The sequence below is a fragment of the Schistocerca nitens genome, chromosome 7, assembly GCF_023898315.1.
Source record: "Schistocerca nitens isolate TAMUIC-IGC-003100 chromosome 7, iqSchNite1.1, whole genome shotgun sequence".
Lineage (NCBI taxonomy): Eukaryota > Metazoa > Arthropoda > Insecta > Orthoptera > Acrididae > Schistocerca > Schistocerca nitens.
The window spans coordinates 173,366,887-173,384,329 of record NC_064620.1 but is presented as its reverse complement, the minus strand read 5'-3'; the positions used below and the strand labels follow the sequence as shown (position 1 = coordinate 173,384,329).

Here is a 17,443-nt window from a genome sequence, read left to right as displayed (position 1 = left end):
GGAACTAATTAATGCTTTAAGCATTCATGTAAATCAAATGTTAGCTGAATTAAACCAAAAACAGACTAATAATTTTCAGAATTTGACAAACAAATTAGAACTGAATATTGAGGAGAAATAAAATAGTGTAAAATTAGAGATTAATGAAAAGTTAGGATCATTGGAGGATGTATGTAATGCTCAGTTTAATGCTGTAAAGTGGGGATGGCATACTCTGAAAGACAGCGCTGATAAGCATAGAGTATTAATGCCTGTCATTCAGTTGCAAATTACAGGTGCAAGTACTTTAGTAGACAGTGTAGAAAGAAGCTTCAAAGAGAAGATAGCAAGCTCTGATATCATAAATGTAAGTAGTCTGGAGGAGCAGGTAGAGGAAATTATAGATCAGAAAGTCACTGAGAGAATAACATCTGGGAAGGCATCGCCTATGGCTTCTTCTGAATTTACTGATACCAAGAAGAGCATAGGTTGAGCTCTGGAGAGAAGTCAAACTTATCCAGGAATGGGAGACTTTCAAAAGAAGTTTAAAGAGAAATACTGGTCTGCAGTGCACAAGAAAAGTTAATGTCAGAGCCATGAGACCTGGGCGGAGTCATATATCCCCCAGGGATGTTAATGTTCTGAGTTAAGGGTCCGAGTGACGACCATTGGATCCCAAGTTGTTTTTAGTGTTTCTCCTATAATAGTTTTCCTGCACTGAATTCCTTGCAAATCTTAAACTATTCTATTATCTATTTCAAAAATCTTAAACTGTCCTATAATCTTATTACCTAGAAAACTGAAAAAAAAGAAAGAAAGAAAGAAAGGAAAAAAAATCCAAGAGAATCACAGAATAAGAAAGAAAGTGATATTGGCATGAAATGAAATGAATAGAGTATTTTATATGTGTATAAAATAGAACACAATATGAAGAATTAAATAACTATTTTACAGTAGTGTATAGATTTTTATATTTTGTATAGAATATTTTATACCTTTTATGAGATGTGATGTAAATGGGAGGGTTTGTATTAATTTTGAAAGGGGTGGGTATTATAAAGCATGATTTACAACAACAGGTAAATCATGACTAACACAAAACACACATCACACCTTTCAGACAACCCTCGCAAACAAGTGTGACTGATTCTTCACCATTTGCCATTTCCATAGGGTTGTTAAGATTTCCGTCGGGGACCTCACAAGGTAGGAATCCTGGGGAAGGGGGACAGCAATGGTTTCCTGTCTTTGGGGCTATCTTCTTTCTCTTCTTCAATCTTAGCAACCATTTCTATTTATTTCCTTTCTTACTTCTCATTTGAGGACCTATCTATTTTTTCCCTCTTTCCATATTCACATACTTCTATTGCAGAAGTCCTTCCTACTTTTCGTAGTTTCTAATAACCTACATCTTATCTTTCGATAAGAAGGCCAAAGAATCAGACTACACGAACACACATCCACATACAAACAAGAAGACATCTAAACACAAACATTAAAATTACAGATTAGAAACCTGTTGCGGAGTTCGTCCAAACTACAACAGATAAGAATGAGTACATACTTAGAAAAGGTAGTACAAAAAGTGAAAACAGAAAATAGATTACTCATGTGTCATGAACACCTGGAGTTTACGATTGGAGAGAGAGAGAGAGAGAGAGAGAGAGAGAGAGAGAGAGAGAGAGAAAAGGATTGTTGTTGATGTGAAAAAGGTATATATAAACCCATGTAATAAATGTATACTGTTAAAATGTGAATTGTTATTATGTGTGATATTAATGTACATAATGATTACATATAAAATATCACGTTTTCGATCTGAGGAGGGGGATATGTAGTGTTTCGAGAATTTCCGTGTAAATTCTAGAACTACTTTGCCTTCTACTGTCTCGAACACACGATATTTTAAATATAAGTGTGAGAGAGCCTATCTACTGCATATCACCTGTCTGTGTGTGCAGGTCTGAAGTGTGTAGTGAGAAGATTGTAGACACGGCGGTCGAACAGCACTGATAAGTACTTGTCAGTCACGCCAAGGAAGTTGTAATAAAAGAACATGGCAGCCCCAAGGAACTTCTGTGTTATTCAGTGCTGTTTTATTACTTTGATTATTGTAGTGCAAAAAAAAAAAAAAAAAAAAAAAAAAACAGTTGACTTGAAAAAAGATTTTTAGTAACTTTTAACACAGATGTGCTAGAGGCAAGAGTTGTTCATGATTTCCGTGGTTGTAGAATAAACTATGTGGTAAATGTATCTTAATTTGTGTCTAATGTGAGACGACATGGGTGACTTACAAGAAGTCTAATGTTTATGTAAGAAATGATATTTTTGTTCTTTATGGAAGTTGAAATACACTGACAGTGAACTAAAAGTATTCTTCGAGTACCTACTTATTTCACGAGTAGAGAGAGAGAGAGAGAGAGAGAGAGAGAGAGTGTGTCATATACATTACTTTAACTACCATCATTCTTCAGAGAGGAAGTTTTTGGAGACTGACATAGCTGGCTATCCAGAGAAGAAGATTGGCTGTGCATACCAAGTAAGTCTATGCTTGTAAAAGAAGTGAGAAGGTTGCAATCCAGCTTCACACATTCTTGTTGTCAAAAACCAGACATGTTAGATGTTAGATTGTTTGTACATTCTGCTCATTTGTTCCCCAGAAGGCTTCACTTATACTTATAGAATGAATACATGTCAAATATGTTGTTCTAGTGCATGAGCTACTACTCATCGAATTTAGCATGCTGAAGTAGTTTGCTTCCCACAGACAGATATATACCCAGTCAACTTTACTGCAAGTCTGCTTCTTCAATAACAAACACTTTATTAATCACAACTTGTTTACAGTTAAATTGCAGAAAAAAAGAGAGAAAGACTTCTTCTGGAGATGGATACCTTGTGGTCAACACAGTATTCTGAATGTTTGTTGAATAATTCACATGTCAGTGATAGAGACACTGTTCGTAGGTTCAACTCGATATGAACCAGCCTCTTATTGCACTCATATATGCTATCAGTTCATTCACTGAAAACATGATGGTCAGTTGAATGGTGAGGAAAGACAGTCCCACATTAGGCAGACAGGAAATTATACGAGTTAGTCAAGTGTTATCAGTAGGTAACAATGAAGTCCAAATCATAGACAGTAGAAAGCCACATAGCATGTCAAAGGATAAACCAGAGAGCTTGTTGAAAACATAGGCTGCTTCAAAAGTGATAACATGGCAGTCCGTAGCAACCTTTAAATCTGCCGCCAGTGTTTTGCCACATGATCTGCCACTGGCAGATGATTCTGTGACAAGCCTAGTGACCCCCCCAGAAATATGCATGATTATGTTCAGTGATCTATCAATATGTCTGACAGGATTACAAGTCACCTCAGTTGTGAGTGAATGTGCATACCTAGAACTTTTGTTTTTGATACACATTTTATGATCTCGTCTTTAACTTTTGGAAATTAATGTTAGGTTTTCAGTTTATATGGAAACTAATTCTTTATTTGTTACATGTATGTTTAATTTTTTGGTTTCTGTCCACCTGAATACATTCATGAATATTTTTCAGCTTTTTCATTTAGTATATTTGGTGAATCATTGCTGATTCAAACGTTACTGTCATCAGCAAACAGTACTGTTTCACCATGTTTGACAGTCTGGGTAAACTCATTTTAACTAAAGACACTGAAATGTCTCAAAGACTGTAAACTGGATCAAAAAATTCCAATTTATTTGCCTTGGAGGGGGACATCCAATGGTAACACACTCGCCCCCCCCCCCCCCCCCCCCCCGCCCGCCTTCCTTCCCTCCACCCTACCCTTTGCATGGGTGGTGGAGGCAACTTTGAAATTTCCAATGGAAAGCCTGATTTCTTATTGCACATTATGATTTTTGTCAAAATCTACATGTTTTGTCTGGGCATTTTCTTCACTTTGCCACAGATGGCAATGTAATCAGCAGAGTAGAAATGTGTACACAATCATAATTTACAATATGTGGTTCAATGGCCCTTGAATATCCAATGGCATGTTGGACTCCTCCTCTATGTCATAACTTTTAATAAGAAACACCATTCACAACATTGTGTTCCTCCATCATAACACACAGGGGACTACTTGACATGCGATTGTGGCCATGGCTCAAGATTAGCACTACTCTACTTTTCCACTAAGAACAAGTGTTCAAATGTAGTACTGATGACTACAATATATTTCATGATCGGCTTTTCAAATGACCATATACAGGACAGAAGCATATCTGTGGGAATGTTAGCACAGGGGTTTCTGATGTCGACCATGTCTTCACAGTCTGTTGACACTTGCTGGTGCACCTTGTCTTTTAAATATCCCCACAGAAAGAAATCCAGTAAAATCAAATCCAGTGACCTAGTGAGCCAATTAATAGGGCCACCTCTGCTGATCCACCGATCAGTGTAAACATGGTCTAATGCCTGCCTTGCTTCAGTTGCATAATGCGCTGGGCAACTGTTAAGCTGAAACCTCATATGTTGTCTAACATCCGGGGCAACACCCTGGAGTAGTACCAGTAGTTCCTGTCCCAAAAACCTTCAAGTTTGCATCCATTTAACTGTCGATAAAATATGAACCAATGAGTTTGTTCCCCATGTTACCCTGTCATTCATGAACTGACCAAGATGCTGATAATATAATCTAACTGGATAGATAAAAAATCTACTCACCAAGTGACAGCAGGACAACACACATATAAAAAAGGTTTTACATATGCAAGCTTTCAGAGTCAGTGGCTCCTACTCTGGCAGAAGGTTTGAAGGGAAAGGAAGAAGGGTGAAGGAAATGGACTTGAGAGGTTTAGAAAAAGGAGTGGAGTTCGGAAAAGTCATCACCTGGAACCCCGGATCAGGAGAGACTTACTGGACAGGATGAGAAGGAAAGACATTGACTATCAACTTGCCATAACCAGTGGGGTTTGTCTATATTCCAGTAATGTATTTTATGCTGGTTAATGCTACCATGGTTTGTGAATGTAGACTCATTGGAAAATAGTACTTCAACAAAGAACATGGGGCTTGTTCACATTTGTTGACATGTCCATTCACAAGGCACTACCCAATTACGGCAATCAGCACCATGAAGTTCTTGACATGGTGACACATGATATGGATGATATTTACGATGATGCAGTAGTGTGACAATAGTACCTACAGATGTACAAAAATCACAGTGTAAATGCTTGGTGCTTAACTGTGGGTTGTGGTGCACTGCTGCTAGTACAGGCATTTCATTAGCTTCTCCTGTAACACATTTGCTGTGTTTCCTTTTGCTGGTCTGTATGCTGCTCAGACAAAGGCATTCACAAACTTGTAAAAGAACGAATCAGAGCAAGCTTCCTCCAGAAAACGCTCAATGTACAGAAGGCACAGCAGCCTCAGCATTTCTCCTACATTCTCCACAAGTCAGAATCATTTCAATTTTTTCTTCTGTGGCTGCAACATTCATCCTCCACACGATAAGTGGGTGTGCAGGCAATAAACACTGCACAAGTATTGCACTATCTGCTACCTGTTTTATATTTTCATTATATGTGAGCTCTGGTCGCAGTGTACTGCCCATTATGATACTTCGTATTTGCTACATGGCCATGGTGGTGCATCGAATGGTCACCTGTTCAATATGTCAAAGGAATACAATGTTGCGAATGGAGTTTTCAATTAGAAGTTATGAAATACTGGCCTGTCCTACCCTCGCACCAGGGAGCTGGGGTCCCATGTGCCATTTGTTATTCAAAGCGCATTGAGAAGCATTTCATAATTACAATTGTGTACCCATTTCAATTCCTCCAATTATTATGCCATCTGTTATGAAATGGAAAAATGCTTCAGACAAAATGTATCTAGATTTTGCCACAGAATCATAATCCGCAATAAAAAAGGGGGTGTTCCCATCGAAGATTTCAAAGGTCCCCCCCCCCCCCCCCCCCCGCCCTCCCCACCTCCACCACCACCACCACCACCACCACCACCACCACCACCCATGCACATGATGGGTTGGTGTGTCAAATGTGGTGTTACTGGATGTGAGGGGAAAAAAAATTGGAATTATAACTTTTTTGATATGATGTGTAGTTTTTGAGATATTTCAATGTCTTAAGTTAAAACGAACACCGTGTGTGTGTGTGTGTGTGTAAAGAAGAGTACTGGGCCTGGCACACTTCCTTGAGGGGCTCTTAATATTAATGTATTCTGGGTCATAAACTAAAGATGTTTAATGGCATGACTTAACTGTTCATCTGAGAGGTCTCCACCCAGTGCAGTATATTTTTCAGGTACAAATGAAACCATTTATTTGCTACCACCCTTAGTCTTAGAGCAACCAGTTTATTTAGCAGTCCATAAAATGCCTGTTATATAAACTCATTTGCTTAGAGCATCCAGAATAACAGTTATAAATTGACCTTTGCTGATCATGTGCTTTTATTAGACCTGAAACCAAACTTTTCTTTACAAAGAAGACTATTCTTAGTTAAATACCCCACTATTCTGTTTTTTATTATGGTTTCTGTTACTTTTGAAAATGATGAAAGTAAAGAGATGGCCTATAACTTCTGTATTTTCTGGGTCACCTTTCATAAGTAGAGGCAGTATTTTTGCATGGTTTAGTGTCTTTGGGGAGCAACCTGTTCTGAAAGAGTCATTTAGGCCATGCACTAAATGTTCTTTGGTACTGTCAATACCTTTCTTCAGCAAGTACACAGGCGTTTCATGTACACCTGCTGAGTTTTAATTTTTTACATTGCACACAACATTGCTTATTTCTTCTGCAGTGGTGGGTGTCAGGATCACTGTGTTTAGTACACAATTCAGTTGTCTGTACAGGCTGTGTTTTGTCAAACTTCTGTGGTTGCTTAGTAGCTGATGGTATGTTGCTCAATTATTGATTTGCAAAGTTTGGTAGTCTTCTTAGAATTATGTACTGTGGTACCATAGGTCTGCAAGTGTGTGCTTACTTTTTTAATTTGTCTTCTGTTTTTTCACATTTCTAGCTACTTTAATTTTGTTTTCTGCATTTTTTATAAATTTATCATTTTGTAACTGTAACTGTAACAGATGCATTTTTATGCATCTGAGGTGCTTCAGGTTTACAGAGGATTTCTGTATTCAATTGGTCACCCACTTATTTTTGTTTTATGTTTTCATGACTCTAAGAACTTTTGGAAACACTTTTCAAAATTTGCATTTATTGGTCGTAGGAACTTTGAAAACTCTCCATTCATGCTAGTCTCCACATACTCATCTTCTCACATTTTCAAAGAATGTAAAATCCAGGATAGAACAATGACAGTATTATGAAAAGGATAGATTGGTACTCACTATACAGCTGAGGTGTTACGAGACAGAGAGGCATAACAAAAAGAATACTAAACACACAAGGTTTCAGCCAGAGTGCCTTCTTCTCAATAGACATATGCACATACATTCTTGCTATGAAATCTCTCCATTCCAAAATTTTCAGTTTGTGCACTATTTTGTGTTGTTTCACATAATTTCAATGGCACTTAATATATTTTTTAGGGTTTTATGATGTTTTCTTGCTGTTCAAGAGTTGTTTTAGGCCTACTGTCATAGATATCCTTTTTCTTCCCATGTGATTTGAAATTTCTCATTACACTACCACAATCCAGAACTAAAGTACTTGAAAGCATTTTTGTGGACAAAATTTGCATTGCATTCATTGTTTACATGATTTTATATTTCTTATGTGGTGTTTCCATAAATAAACTTTGTCCACCATTTGGAAACAGAGGAGATGTTTTGTGGTACTTTTAACAAACTTTTTCTTTTATTTATTTATTTTGATCCAACGTCAACTGATTACAAAAAAAAGTTTTTTTTGTTCCAATCTTCTGGATAAGTCAGAGCCTAGAGTTAAATATTACTGCCTGGCATTATTATCTACAAAACTTTTTCTAAATTTAGTTGAGAGAACAATGTTACATATATGGATTATACATAAAAACAATATGCTATTGCAATACATAGATAAGGAATTTACAGTTTGTGACACAGTATTCAGATCTGAGATTCACATATTTTTAGATAGATGGTCTTCCATCATACAAGTGTACTAAATTTAGAAACTCATCTACTGAATACACAGGATTGTTTAGGAGCCATAATTTTAATTTCTTTTTTGTTCTGTAATGGGCAATTTGGAGATATTAGGGTGGAAGCAAATCAGTAGTTTTATGCCTGTATAGTGAGGGCTTTTCTCATAAAGTGTTGTTCTATGAGAGAAGACTAAAGGTTTTAATTTTCAGTCCGCTAATTATAAATTATATGCTTCATGCATGTTCATTTACCTTCATGATTTCATCATTCACTAAACAAAAATAAAACACAATACATGGAATTTTGGCAGGGTTTGATCTCTCTTTCAGAAACAAGACGTGAGGGAAAAATCAATAAACAAAACAGAATTCTCTGAATTCTCAGGTATCATGTCATTCTAAAATCAATGATGAGAAATGTGACAAACATCACATTGGCCACCATCTTGCTGCAGTGTGTGACCCACAGAACATATAAGCAGCTAACTAATGAACTGCTATGTTAGATAAATAACACTTACCTGCATTCATACTTGTTCCATACGTCTTGGCACTTGAATGGTTCTGGGCAAATGATATCATCACAGGATGTATTAGATAAACAATTTCTTTCCATATTTTGAGCCAGGGTAGCCTGTGCCCATTGGGTTCCATTCACTGACGGCGGGAGTGGGAGGCTTCTTCCATCAAATCGTATATCATCAATACACCCTTTTTTTTTTTTTTTTTTTGAAAAAAAAAGAGGATATGTATAATCAGATCCAGATACAAATTATGAAAATGTTCAAAGGTGGAAGAATTGTTTATGTGCATCAGCTGACAAAAAAGAACAACAGATAAAGGGTTGTCAGGCATACAAATTAAAGAGTTCAATAGGTATCCTTGAGATTCAAAACTTAATCAAGACACAAATGAATTACACACATTGACTGCAAGTGAGCATTCATCAAAATCAATGAAGCAAGTTGAAAATTGATGCTGGACTGGGATTTGAACCTGGGTCTCCTGCTTATTAGGCAGATGCTCTGACCACTAAGCCATAAGGACACAGTGGTATTGCAACTGCACAGGCTACCCTTGCACACCTCCCATCAGACCCAATTTCTCTACTTATCCACACACTACTAATGTAGCACCCCTGGACCATTATCCTCTTTTATTCATGGCATTTAGCCTATTCCTGTAACAGTTCAAGCCTAGTGTGCATCTGCACTGAAGAGACCATTGGCCATCTCACCTTAATTATATGTGGTGTCTGTTTTTTTGGACTCTTACGGGAATTGGTGATGTACTATGAGTATGGCAATAATGGGCAAGGGATGCTACATTAGTAGTGTATGGATAAGTTGAGAATTTGGGTCCGATGGGAGGCATGATAGGGTAGCGAGTGCAGTTGCGATGACCACTGTGTCCGATTGGCTTGGTGGTCAGAGCATCTGCCTAGGTAATAGGAGGCCCAGGTTTGAATCCTGGTCCAGCACAAATTTTCAACTTTCCCCAATAATTTCAATTAATGCCTGCTTCCAACCAATGTCTGCAATTCCTTTGTGTCTTAATTCACAATAGCTGCTGGATCAAAATGGTGTCTATTCTTTTGGACACATCCAAACTGACAGACACCACATAAATTATTAATTGAGAGATGGGAAATACAAGAAAGAAGGTGAGAATCATAAATACAGAACTATTATAAAGGAATTAAGTGCAGTCGTGCTTGGGTAGCTCAGATGGTAGAGCACTTGCCCACAAAAGGCAAAGGTCCTGAGTTCGAATCTTGGTCCAGCACACAGTTTTAATCTGCCAGGAAGTTTCATATCAATGCACAGGCCACTGCAGACTGAAAATCTCATTCTGGAAACATCCCCCAGGCTGTGGCTAAGCCATGTCTCCGCAATATCCTTTCTTCCAGGAGTGCTAGTTCTGCAAGGTTCGCATGAGAACTTCTGTGAAGTTTGGAAGGTAGGAGATGAGATACTGGCAGAAGTAAGGGTGTGAGAACGGGGCATGAGTCATGCTTGGGTAGCTCAGATGGTAGAGCACTTGCCCACGAAAGGCAAAGGTCCCGAGTCCGAGTCTCAGTTCGGCACACAATTTTAATCTGCCGGGAAGTTTCTTAATAGGACCTTACTTCCTAAGCTGGACTGAGTTTCCATCTTCACTGTACCAGAAATTTGGGAAAGTAACTAGCTAGAAGCCAACGCCTGAAGTGATGAAGATTAATTTTAACTCTTATTAATTGACAGGGATCAAGTAGTGATGGCATTAGTAACTTTTTCGTTAGGCCAGGCCAAGCTATGATTTGAACTCTATTACAGCGTATGTAATTATTTTCAAGGCCAATAAAAATCAAGAAAAATATTAATGTAATGTTATTATATTTTTCATGATATCACTGTTATATCATAGGAAGTTGACTAGTCTCTTGTTACTGGTATCTCTGATTAGAGGCTTAACATATTTTGATTACTCTGCATTGCACAACAACAAAAGAAATAAGATATTATAAAATGTTACAAGAAGATTACATTAACATACACTATGAATAGTATTTTGTATGGGTATGGCTAGAATAACCTAGGGTAGATAATTTTTTTATTATGACGGAATCAGATATACTAGTAGAGCAGATATCATTTTAATTATGATACACTCACTTTAAACATACGAGATTATTTACTTTTACGTTTATATTAACATCTCTAAGGTGCATGATTAAGCAGACTGGAGACAGATCAGTTTAATTCATATCAGTATAGGTATTCTTGCTTAGTACTACAATCATCATCGTCATCAGTGTTCTGCCAAAAGGCAGGTTTTCACAAGGTAGTTCTCTAGGCTGTCCAGTCCTCTGCCATCCACTTCAGGTCTGCATAATTTCCTCTTCCCTTTATGTCATCTATCATCTTGGCCCTCCTCCTTCCCCTCAGTCTTCTCCCACAAACCAATCCTTCCAAAGCATCTGCTAGCAAGCACTCCCTTCTCAATGAATGTCCCAACCAGTTCTTTTTCCTTTCTCTTACAACCTTCAGCAGACATCTTCTCTCACCAACCCTTTCCAATACTCTTTCATTACTCTCTCTTTCCATCGAGCTTATTCTCTCCATTCTCCTCCACATCCACATCTCAAATGCTTCTATCCTTTTTTCATCCTCCTATCTCAACGTCCATGTTTCTGCCCCATATAGTGCCACACTACAGACAAAACATTTGCCAAGCCTTTTCCTTAGTCCTTTATCTAATTTGCCAAATAAGAGTCTCCTCTTTCTGTTGAATGCCTCCTTCGCTATGGCAATTCGAGTTTTCACCTCCTGGTGACATCTAAAGTCTTCAGTTATTGTGCTTCCAAGATATTTAAATTCACTTACTTGGCTAATGGTAGATTGTCCTATTTTGATATTGGACAGTCTGTGTCTTGTACTGATGACCATACTCTTTGTATAGGCATTCTTGCATAGTACTGCAATATAGTCACCAATTGTGATCGAATGGTTATAACTTTGCATAGACTGCTTATAAAGCAGTATTTGAAAATTGTGCACAAAAAGCACAATAACTTACTATGGACCAGTACAAAGGGAAGCAGGAAATAAAATGAAACTTCGTGGATTGATAGGGTATGTAATATGTATTTACAGTCGAATTTATAAAAAAACTTGGCAGCATGAGCCCAATGATCAGTATGGGGCTGAACCTGTGCTGCACCAATTTGGTTGTGAAGGATATCAGAAAGCCATTATATCCTGCCCTGTGGCAAGCTTAATATACTGCATAATGGCACTGTGATGGAGTTGATGGCCACACATGTGCTACTGGGGACAGATCTGGGAACCTAGCTGGACATTGGAGTACCTCAGCATCATGATGACTGTTCATAGAGAAACGGGTCATGTGTGAACAAGCATTGTCCCATTGAAAAATGGCACCACAATACTGTCACATGAGAGATAACACATGAGGATGCAAGATGTCTGTGAAATACTGTTGTGCTATCAGAGTTACTATAGTCACCATCAGCCATGATCATAAATTATACCTGATGGGTGCGAACACCATGACACCAGGAGTACTACCTCTGTGCCTCTCCAAAGCATTAGGAGAATGGGAACCCTCCCCATGTCACCACCATACTTGCTATAATGTTCATACAGGGTAGTGAAGAACCACAATCAATTACTTAACACTCCACATCACTATTCTTCAGCGGTCGAAGCTTTCCAGTCATGGCACCACTCCAAACGCAGTTGTTTGTGTTATGGTGATAACAACAACCTACACATGGGGAGTACTTATGTAGTCCACCTCCCGCTTGCCTCCAAGAATAGTGCAAAATTACGCAGAAGGTAGAAGGGCATCCATTACTTGTTCTCTGATTGCAGGCATGGGTGTGGTTAGGTGTGGTCATTGTATGAGCTGACCAGCTGCCCAAATGCAGATCCATAATGGGTCCCCTTTCCAAATTCTATCAGGCACTGCACTGATATCTCTGTTCCACACTAGTATGCAGCATCTCCACATCCTTCACAGTGATCACTCAACATCTGGCACAGTTCACACATCTTATGTATCCTACCATACCTGATAACAACACTAAACATGAGCAACACTAATGCACTCTGGTGGCCATTCTATCTGTCACAGAAAACCACAACTCTTAGTTAGTTACATACCTGCCAATGGCACATACATGTATGAAGTTACATGTCTTCTGGATGCTTACTTTTTTTAACAGGCAGTGTATTAGGAATGAAGAAAATAGGGAAATCCTTTGAAAGAATGCTTTAAACAGTGGAATACTCAAAACTGGAGCGTCATATCAGAAAACTTGAGCCAAAACTTCAGCAAAAAAGTTCCAGAAATAAATTGGGAAACATACATTTTTTGTAATGAAGCATATGCATATGATAATGAAGAATACACTTACAGTTTGGAAATATGTGACCAGAGAAGAAAGAAGAAATGAAGATGGATGTTTCTATTACAAAAAGTAAATGGGGAAAATTGTCTGATGCTCAACGCAAACTTATAATATTTGTATGGATAGTGTTTTGTAATTCAGATGCTAAAGAAGGAACTGAGTGAGAGTATACCACAAACAGCCTCAAGGGCTTCTAGATAAAAAAAAAAGCTTAAGATACAGTGGCACTCTGAAGACATATGGACCTTCCAGTGTTCCAGCTGATGGAATCAGAACTGCTGACCCAGCAGTTGTGAACAGCCTCACAGAACTGCTAAGCTAGGAGACAGGGGAGATATCAGAACACTTGCTGGCACCCAGTGTGGTTTGCATCCAGAAATCCACATGATAATGGAAATTAAGGGCCAGTCAGTTTAACATCTGTGGTTGTAAAAACAAATATGTTTGTATAATATGCAGTACATTACGTTGGCTATAATGGATTGGATTACAGAAGTAACAAATTTACATGTTACAGTCTGATTTGCTCAGGGCATGACAGACATCTTAGATAACATACATGGTAGAGTTCATTGTTGGCTCTTGATGAGGAAATTACTAGTTACGAAGACTGAGGATAGAGTGGTTGATTGGGTAAAGACATTTCCTCAGTACAGAACTCATGAGAATTGTTAGGGGGTACACAGGTAAATGTGACAGACTAACAATTGTTTACAGCACATACAAATAACATAACCTTTTGTATCTGCTCTAATATTAAATTCTTTGCAAATATCTGATGGTTTATCATAGGTAAGGAAGTTAGGAATTTGTGAACTTCTTCAGGAGGAGCTTGCAACAGTAATGTACTGCTCAAGAAAAAAGAAGCAAAAGGCATACTGCTTGTTGCTTAAGCCATATCTGGAGTATTGCAGTTTGGTGTGAGACATGTACAAATCAAACCTGATTCTCTGCAAAAACCAGCAGCAATATTTGTGAGGTCTCTAACAATGATACTGTGGCAATAAAGATCCTCAAATGGATCTCATTAATACCTGAATGAAAGTGAAAGATTAGGATACACATGAGGGGTGAGCATAAAGCTTTAATCATCACTCCAAAAAATAAAGTTACATAATTAATGTTTTGTTTGTTTGCAGATATATGTCTGCAGTCTTGATACACACAGAAATCCCTGTGCCACAGCATGTTTCTAGATGAACCAAAAACAAAATGGCACATCCCATTGATGAAGTGGAGTACAGTGCAGTGTTTTGTTTTCTGCATCTGAAAGGAAACAATGCTACAAAAATCCATGTTGAGTTGGTGGAAATGTATGGCAATGATGCAGTATAATATGACACAGTGGTTAGGCAGCACAACACTTCCCCAGTATGGTCAAACAAGTCTGAATAACAAAAAACAAAATGGCAGGCCATCTCTTTGTGAAGATCAGGGGATCACAAGTGAAGTGAAAGTCTATTACTTGAAGACAGGCACATCACAATCATGCTGACAGCAAGAAAAGTGAAAATCAGTCAAAAATTAGTTTTCAGCATCTTGAATGACTTTCTGGATGAGCAAAGTTCATCACACAGTAGGTTCTGTGACTAGTCATGTGTAGTTAAAGAGCCCACCAAATGAAATCAACAGGCAAAATGTTGCAGCTGTGTCAAGCACTTGATTGATTTCTTTAGCTGCTCTTAACCATGAAGAAGTTCTGGGTGTGTTGTAATGACCTTGAGGCAAAGGAGAAATGCAAAGAATGGAAACACATGCAATGACCACCACCAAAAGAGGTGAAGCTACAACTATCATTTTGCAGTGTGGTAGTGAGCGCATTTTTGGTGTGGAATGGTGTGGTAGTGTGGCAATAGCAGATTACACTTGTAAAAGGAAAGCCTGTCACAGCAGTATACTACCGAATTCTGTTGATGAGGGTATGAGAGGCTGTCAAGATGAAGCATTGCAGGAAGCCAGTGTAATATTACCCTTCCACACATCACTATTAAAATTCTCTGTCTCTGCAGAAGTTTTGAAAGCTTCATGAGATGTAAGATATTCAAAAGAAAAACTTTTTCATTATCTTCATTTTCTCTTGTTAGTGGCTCCAGTTCTTGCGTCTAGGGATACATTCTTGCTGCTGAAATTTTGACTTACTGGGTTCCAGATTACTAAATAACTGTTGAAGTATTATATGATACTATGATTTTATTTTATTTTATCCCATTCTTCTAACTCACACTGACTTCACAATCTCCATTTTCACACAACCATCAATTGCATTGTTGTAGATAAAATTAAAAATGCGCGTTTACAGCAGAGGCATGCCCACTACTCCTCACTTTCTGCAGTACTCACAGTATTCCAAAGAGTTTACAAAGCAAAAGAGTTTACAAAGTTTCTTGACAAAAGTAGAATCTTTACCAACATATAACATTATTTTATAAATTAATCCAGAAATAAATTTAATAATTAGCATTAGACTGTGCAGTTAATAATATGACTTTTAAGTATGCCAGATATTTTGTAATTTCAAATATTTCTACAAGAAGAATATTTTTAGCTGTATCAACTGTAACAGCTTAATTTCTTTTTATACATTTTAGCCTGAAATATAATACATCATATAAAAAATCAAATGAAATTCATTCAGTGAAACAGCTGAGAATGTTTACCTATGTAAGGTTTAAGATACCTTTTGGTATCGCTTATTTCTATAAAAAGAAGGTAATGTTAGAGGAGGATGTCCCATTACACCAGTCAGGGGTGTCTTTTCTCTAAGACATTGGCCCACCTCATTCTGCAAAGGACACAGTCACTAATGCTGCTTCTTTCGATTACCAAATTCCCCCCCCTCCACCCTTAAATTCTCCTACCATGGCATCTAGTGACTTCTTCTTCCTACCATGGCATCTAGTGACTTCTCCCTCTTTGCTCAGATGAAGAAACCACTGTGTGGTAGGCATTTCAATTCAAAACGCAAATGGGATTATAAATAGTATGGGTACTCTTTTAGAGAAATATTGCAACTGATCAAATAATAAATATCCACAGTGCTTATATAAGACAAACCACATCACTATCATATGCAGATTGTTCAGATGGTTTCAGAGGAGTATCTTCAGCCTCAGGTATTCTCTTTGTTATGGCTAACTAAAGAGAGTATGGTTCCATAAGGTAAATTATGGGAGGAAGGCCTTAACTATTATACCACAAAGCATAGGAACTCTTGGATCTCTCTGCACCTGCATGCACACCACTCCTCTTGACCATACACCTAGTGTGTTAAGTTTTAAAACCTGCATAGTCCCATTTTGGAAAATGAAATATTATTCACTGCAGAGTATATAGAGGCACCAGGTAAAATTAGTTCTGAACTATGTGATAATGCATCTAGACTAAAACTAATGGTATTTCTTGGTTAAGGCTGAAGATGAAAAAACGAGTTGTTCTCTTTAAGAATGAAGTACAAAATATTACAACATGCAGCAGATAACATGGCAGTCATATTGCTATCTTCATTCCTAATGGGATAGCTTTTTGCATTTGTAATATATCTCATAGTATTTACCATTCTGAAAATCTTCAAAGAGATGAAACATTTTCAAGTTTCCAGTTTCTTTATGTCCAGCTGCATATAACTCATTTTGTTTGCCAATTAAGATCCAGTGATTGCTTTCTAGGAAAAAGCATTCATTGTAATACCGCCCTTCACCAACGTCGAGTTGCAGAATGGCTGCGAACCCATACAGCAAAACCTGTGAAATTCAATGGGCTTTATTTAACATCTGTGAAAAATCACAACATGAAAAAGTTAAGTTTACTTACATACCGTATTTACTCGAATCCAAGCCGCACTTTTTTTCCGGTTTTTGTAATCCAAAAAAACACCTGCGGCTTAGAATCGAGTGCAAAGCAAGCGGAAGTTCTGAAAAATGTTGATAGGTGCTGCCACAACTAACTTCTGCCATCGAATATATGTAGCGCTACACAAGCGTGCTTTGTGGGCACAAAGATAAATACTGGCGCCAAAATAAATTAAAAAAAAAGGTAGAAGACGAGCTTTTTTTTCTCCGCCCCGAGTTTCGACCACTGCATTTTCATACATTATCCAACGAAGTAAATACAAATTCCGTATTGTTCATCTTCGAATGTAGCAGAATTTCAATGTACTACGAAAATCCGACTGGCAAGACTGTTAGGGATGTTTGTCAATATGGCCAACTCTACGTTCCGAGTTTTTTCCTACCTGTGAGAAGAGATGGTTGCTAATAGGAACCTGATGAAATGTGAATCACATGCAGTATTCTCTTCACCATAAGAATAATACAAATATAAACATTTTGCCATGTATTCTTTCGTATTTGCTGCTATCTCATTTAAATCCTGTCTGCGTAATAAACTACGAAACTAGAGTGAGACAACAGCAAACGCGGAAGAATATACGTATCGTGTCATGTTTCTATTCGTATTATTCTTATGCCTA

At 37.8% G+C, this 17,443-nt stretch overlaps 1 protein-coding gene across 1 annotated transcript in view; it reads right to left on the bottom strand.

Moving 5' to 3' along the window:
• Positions 1-17,443, bottom strand: part of LOC126195523 (neural-cadherin-like) — a 390,552-nt gene that overhangs the window by 64,073 nt on the left and 309,036 nt on the right. The window contains exons 23-24 of the mRNA XM_049934150.1: positions 16,529-16,715; positions 8,582-8,771 (exon numbers count right to left, since the gene is read on the bottom strand). Coding sequence (XP_049790107.1) covers positions 8,582-8,771; positions 16,529-16,715 — 377 coding nt within the window. The remainder of the gene's footprint in view (positions 1-8,581; positions 8,772-16,528; positions 16,716-17,443) is intronic.